This window comes from Perca fluviatilis, chromosome 9 (genome assembly GCF_010015445.1).
Source record: "Perca fluviatilis chromosome 9, GENO_Pfluv_1.0, whole genome shotgun sequence".
In the NCBI taxonomy this organism is placed as follows: Eukaryota; Metazoa; Chordata; class Actinopteri; order Perciformes; family Percidae; genus Perca; species Perca fluviatilis.
The window spans coordinates 22450996-22457778 of NC_053120.1; the positions used below are offsets into that span (position 1 = coordinate 22450996).

The 6783-nt window shown below is 41.9% G+C and overlaps 1 protein-coding gene across 1 annotated transcript in view; it reads left to right on the forward strand.

The window, feature by feature from the left end:
* LOC120564914 (voltage-dependent R-type calcium channel subunit alpha-1E) overlaps positions 1-3002 on the forward strand; it is a 93467-nt gene extending 90465 nt beyond the window's left edge. The window contains exon 51 of the mRNA XM_039810182.1: positions 231-3002. Within this exon, the coding sequence (XP_039666116.1) occupies positions 231-788 (558 nt within the window). The 3' untranslated portion in view covers positions 789-3002. The remainder of the gene's footprint in view (positions 1-230) is intronic.
* The last annotated feature ends 3781 nt before the right edge of the window (positions 3003-6783 follow it).

A 6783-nucleotide genomic window follows, 5' to 3' on the forward strand; every position in this document is an offset into this window, starting at 1 on the left:
AAGCACCAGTTAGTCTTTGTGACCAAAAGATGTGCTGGTTTGTATCGCACAATCAAATCAGGGACTGTTTTGTACCTGTGATTGGATGTGAATCCAGTGAACCACCTGGAAGAACGCCAGCAGTACTCTGTCTCTGCTGCAGAAGGAGGATAACAGCTGAAACTGTAGCTGTAGGAGTCTATAACAGTACTGTACTGTACCCCTTACTATTGTGCTTGTGTTGTTTGCAGGTAAACACAACAGGCAGCCCTGCCCATTCAGCCTCAGACTCCGGCACTCCTCGTAATCGGCGCCAGCTGCCACAGACACCCTCCCGGCCTCGGCCGTTCATATCCTACTCCCCTCTGGTCTGCCCAGCCCACACCTCTCCAGCACCAGCAGCCTCCTCTGAGGAACAGACCCAGCCTCAGGATGGCGCTGGTGGCTCCACGGAGACCTTGTGGACGGCTGACAAGGAGGGCGCCCCCCTAACTGCAGGTCAGGGGTCATTCGGAGTACAGGTTTCAGGTCCGAGCAACCCATCTCCTCACCGCTACATCTCAGAGCCCTACCTCCCATTCCATGACGACGCCGGCAGCGGTGGAGAGGCAGGCGACAGGCAGGAGACCCTTACTTTTGAGACTGCCATAGCAACCAGCCTGGGACGGGCCAACGCCATAAGCTCCGCTCCTCAGCTCAGGCACTCCTGGCAGGTTCCTAATGGCCATTTCCGAAAGCACTTGGGCCAAGCGAGTCCGGCTCGAGCCAGCGAGCTGCTAAGTGACACAGACGAGGATGACCGCTGCTAAAGAAAACGGAGACGAAAAGAATGCATAGAGCAAGTGGGCACCTCGGAGAAGCTCCACAAGGCTTTAGCTCCTCTGTGGCTCTGAGAACTTGTATTCTCAGTACCAGTAGCATAACAGGCAGGACTCCACTGCTATTTATCTGGATACTTGGGTGTCTTTCTGCAACGTGTTCTTGTGTGTGTGTTTGTTGTAGCTAGAGGGAGGCTGTGTGTGTGTGTGTGTGTGTGTGTGTGTGTGTGTGTGTGTGTGTGTGTGTGTGTGTGTGTGTGTGTGTGTGTGTGTGTGTGTGTGTGTGTGTGTGTGTGTGTGTGTGAACACGGGTGTGTGGTAATGCATGTGTGTGTGCTCTTAATAGAGAAAAGTTGCCAAATCAAGAGAACAGCAGAGACTGACTGTACTATAAGTAGATCACTGCAGGCAAACCCAAGCATTGCCAAGCCTTCCCACACAAGTTAGTGTTTTGATTGTTATTTGAACAAAATATGGTGAGACGTCTATCCAAGGTGTCTTTGAATCCAAGAAACTGATCTCAGTGCGTTTTGTGTAGGTGAACATAGAGGTAGCATGTAAAAATGTAATACAATGAATGTATTTTAGCTTTTGGTTCTTATGTTTAGGTCATTTGAAAGGTTTGCTGTTAGTGTTGACTGTGAACAATTGTAAGGGTAGCAATGAAACGGAGTTTGATTCAGTCCGATTTTGCCAGTTTATAATTTAAAACTGTTCCTGTTTACAACAAGAGTTTCCACGTGGTTCATGGGCATTATGCAGTCACTAATCAATAGATAGTCAATACAGAAAATCATGTTCCAGACCGTAAAGTGAGCAAAACTTCTAATAAACTTATTTTTTCTGTCCTTATGTGACAACAATGACAGTGTACCCCCAACTGGAGCAGCACAGTGCAGATTTATGTCGCTCTGTGGTGTGAAAAGACACTTAAGATCTTGGTCGGATTACAGAATAAGATATGTTTTGTCTCAGGATACTGGACCATTGAATTTGAAAACGTGAAGGACTAGAAGTGTCTTTTACAGGTCTGTCAGCATGATTTCAACATGACGAGATCACCAGTTGACTACTCTGTCCATGGACTACAACGGCTTTGGCCTGAGGTACAACCATCTGTAGGACAGACAGCCCCTGTGAAAGGCAAATGGATGTTCATTCTTCACGTTTCTTCTCAAGCCATTTTCTTCTGGTACATAGAGCCAGGGATGTGTCTTCTTCAGGATGTGTTGCCCTCTTTCATGTGATGATGAGAAATTAATGTCCTTTTTACATGTGATGCAACATGGATGCTTTTACAAAAGAAAAATCACAGGCACTGTATGGTTTGTCTGTATGTTAACTGCCACATTGTTACCGTCACATCGGAGCCTATGTTTTGCTCAGTAGAAACGAGCGTTAACGGAATTTCTGTGCTCCAGTCGTCATAGTAATTTCCACATGCATGATTATGGTGACAATTAGAGAGAGACAGAGGTGTGTCTGTGGCTGCCGGATTGTTCTTATTTAAATGTGTCCATGATATTAAATGGGATTTAAAACCACCTCACCAACAGAGTAATAATGAAACAGCAGGCATAGTAATGTTTATGCTTTTTTTCAGTCCCAGGATCCACTGTTAATATCTTTGAACATTCCACCTTTAGACCATTTGTTGTTCCCCTTAAATAAGATGTGTATTTATATCATGTGCTGTTGTATTAATGTAATATGTTGAGTTTGACATGTTTCTGAAATGTGAACACAGGACTTATCTGGACTGAGGATCCACAGGCCAGAAGAGGTCACACTCCCCTGCTGGAGACCCAAAACAGCAAGTCCTGGACTGAAAAAGACGTGTTTTAGCAGAGAAACCTCCTTTTGAAGTGTGTCGATTCATACAGTTTACAGGTTAGGTTAAGGCTTCAGCCTGTAGGTTATAGGACCGTGCTTAACATGTACAATGCAGCCTAGGACTTAACCTTGATGTACAGAACAACCTAATCTGTGCCTGGGGAAGCTCGCCCAAAGAGTTCCCTATCAAGCCTGGATTTCATAGATAGAGAAGCTTTCTGGTAAATATGTAGTATAAACTGTACAAAATAAATCCATGTTTAATTTATTGCACCGTTTATATTTTATTTGAATCATGATGCCTGTCTATGACTTTACAAAAGAAGTGTTTACATATCTGTTCAAAGGACCATTAAAGAGAGATCACTTGTCTTTTCTGTACTGGCTGATATTACCGTTATACCTTTATATGCTTAAGAATGTAACTATATAATTTTAAAAAATATTTTTGGGGAATTTGTTGCCTTTATAGAGTTGACAATAGAGATAATAGGAAATGAGGGCATCTACCCTTAAACTCCTATAGGCCACCAGAATGTAACTATTGTATACTAAGCAATAGCAATGTTTAAAGCAAAATGTGTTATCATATACGTAAGCTAAGTGACATCCTCAAGCGTATAATGGTCTTTAGAAATTTAGACATTTGTACTGTTTGCAAACACCCTTCCAACTTAGCACACATTTAAAAGTTATCAATACAAGTTCACTGCACTTAATGGAATGTATCTGCATCAATCATATAGTGCTTGTGCCTTTTGAGTTTGAATACTCTAACACAAATGAATGTAATGTAATGCAGTCAGAAAGCCTTTAGTCAATAGCTGGATAAATTACAGCTTCATATGCACAGAATATTATCATAATGTGATAATTTATGGTTTTCACTGACTGACTCATCCAGGAACGTGTGTTTTTGCGTGTTTCTGTGTGTATGTTCACATATTCCCAAAATAACCAGGTGTAAAGGATTCAGTGCCCTGGAAACAGAGCAGAGATATGTGAGATATCTAATTTGCTGTTGAGAGATCAGAACACAAGCCACAAAGTGTGTTTGTGAGAAGACAGAGATGCTGGTTAGGCCCGGCTCTCTGGTCTATGTGTACCAGCAGCTGAGATGTTCTTCCAGCACCAGTCCTTTCTCTGCAGTCTACTGAGGACATGATGGCGAGCTCATCTTTAGTCTTGGTGCTCTGGGTCAAAGCCCATCTGTTTATCGTGAAACCAGACTGTCCGTGTCAGGAAGTGAGCACACCACAGCAGTGTTATCTCCATCCCAAAGCAAGGGATCATGGGAGAGACCGAGGAAATGTGAAACTTGTAGGTGTGAAAGGTAGGCAACTTTAGGATGAGGTAAACAAAAAAGCAGTTATAATGTGTTTCATCAGTCAGACGCACCAGGTTCATATCAAGAGTGCTGCATTTTGTTTTGATTACGGCAGTTATCTGGTAAAGTTGTTGCCTTTATGTTTACAACTTTCAAATTCCTAATGAGTACAGCCATGTGGAAAAACCTTAAATCTTAAACAATGCAGTGCAGAATTGTGGCAGTGTCAATGTTGTTCGAAATGATTCCAGTTTGTGTCAGATGCTGCATTAGTAATCTATTATCCATAGTCTACGTCTTGTGTTTGCAGAAGTGGATCTATTACAGCTCTTGGACATGCAGTCAGCCACTCATTACAATGTCTCAACAACAGAAGATGACCAAAGATGTTCGGCATATCAGATTGGACAATATGCCACACTGTCCCTACCAATAGCTACAGTATTTGGTATACCCTCTGTAAGTATTACCAAGTAGGCTCAATGCAGGAGCTAATGTTAAAACCTACTACATTACTTCTAGGTTGAAATTTCCAGTTATTAAAGAGGGGTTGGTTTCATGAGTCATGTCCACAACACAACCAAAGGTCTCCACAGGAAGTAATGTCTGGCCACTCCAGTCCACTCCACACTGACCCAAACTATACTAATACTACTATACCAATAATACCTTAATTACATACTAAAAGTTTTACCTTGCCAGTCTTAGCAGCAATAAGAAGTTTATATCAACATGTATTTCTAACAAAGACGATATGTCAATATTGTTATTCATTGTACATTCTTCCTACAATGTAGTCATGATTCAAATTCATGTAATATGTTGAAAATCAAAGACAATTTTTTTTAAATATTTCCAAATTATACAGAAACTCTGCTAAATCTGTACTTTAAATCTATATCTTTTACTCCAAAGGATGATTTTTCATTTTCAGGGAGCTGACAAGGTCACACGTGACTGCAGTGAATTTGTTTATCTAGGAAGGCTTTTCTTTCCATGATGTGTACGTTGAAAGGATTTAGCTGAAGACTTTGGTGTTAAACTTGACCTTGACTGTTTACACACATAGGGTACTAATGCTGTCTGAATCTGTCAGCTTTGTGATACAGTTTACATTCACTTGTGAATCGGCTCTCTATGAGGAAAGTCTTTAGTCTCTCTGTGACACCACAACCATGGGTTTAAACTCTACACTGTCCTGTATTCTCATCTCACAACTGTCCATGTCCAGTGAACGATCAAGTAAAAATGTGCAAACATGTGAGCATGTGTATTTGACAAAGTGTGTATGTGTGGGAGAGTCTTCTGTATGTGTACATTTATTTGTGAATGCGTTAACGTTTACCTGACAGTTTTCCTGATGTGCTGAGTGTGCTGATGCGTCTGGGTCAACGGTGGTCAGAGGAGACGCCGCTATTGGTTATTTTAGGGCAGAAAGGAGAGGAGCTTTTTCAGCTGAAAGTGAGACAGTTCACTGTCGTCAGTGCCTGGGAACAACACTATGAGTAAGAAAACACAAAACCACACAAGCAAATATCCACCACTGAATGTGTAGTATAAGGTAAAAGTAGTGGAAAGAAAACTATTGATCTTTTGATTTAAGTGTATTTAGTTATCAATATGTGGCACATTTCCTGAAAGACTTTAGGGGTGAAACCTAATGTCTCATGTTGGTGCTTTGCAGATCACACAGTAAAACTGCACAAAACATAGACACTTAAACTGGTTTAGTTCCCAAACAAAGTTTGCTTAAATTGATTGATGTTTAAGTCTCTTTGCTTTTAGTTATTTCTATTAGAAAATATTAGAAGATATTAGGTTGAAAGTTAGACACTCCTCCAAAAACCCAGCAGTAGACACATAGACCAAGTCTGCATATTTGGATTTTTCTGAGGATGAAAGAAACAAGATTCAGCATTCTTCACACTTTCACATTAATGCACGCTGATTTCAACCTACACAACTTGCTCCATCCCAAACGCATCCCCTGTAACTACAGCTAGCTTTAAAGTCACTATGTGAATGAGATTATTAACATATTTTAAATTATTCTGATGACATGAGTTTTTGTTTGTTGAAAAATGGGACATTCTCAGATTTGTGCGGTTTGTGTGTTGCTTTCAGCATTTCAGCCCAGTCATCTTTTAACACTATCACTTAGGGACACGGTAGGAATTTTCAAATTGTACGCATAGTGGCTTTGAAGAACAACTAACACCTCCGTCACAGCTGGGTGTGGTCAGACTTTCAATCAGAGAGGACAGTAAAGCACTACTGTTGCCCTGTAGTTACTCTGAAAGGTAGAGATTCAACAGAAACATGTTTCCTGTATGTGACAGTAAAATTCTCACAGGTCTGTCTCAAAGATTTCCTGTTGGTCCTCTGTGGGATGGACTGTGGCACAGTCTCTCCCTTTCTGTCCAGGCTGGAGTTGTATCTGGACTGTTGTCTACAGGAGAGCACCCCCTGGCGTTGGGGCCTGGAACCGCAGATCAACACTTTAGGTCCTGACGCTGTTGGGAGGAGCTTCTCATCCTCACACCACACACCCTTTACCGTAAGCCCCAGCCCTCCTCAGGGCAGCAGCCCCTCGCTCTTCTGATCTTCATGTCACATTCCTCACCTGGGCCACAGTCCTCCCATCCTGACCCTGGACAAATAAGATCGAGGAGGGAGGGCTCAATGTGAAGTTCAATTGCAACGTTAAGCATAATGCAGTTGGTTAATGTGTTAACTGAATTAAAAGCAGTCTACTGTAGTAGGGGTGTAGTCTCACAAAGCTATTGGAATCTCAGGATCTCTAATGATTTCATCTGTGCATTTCTG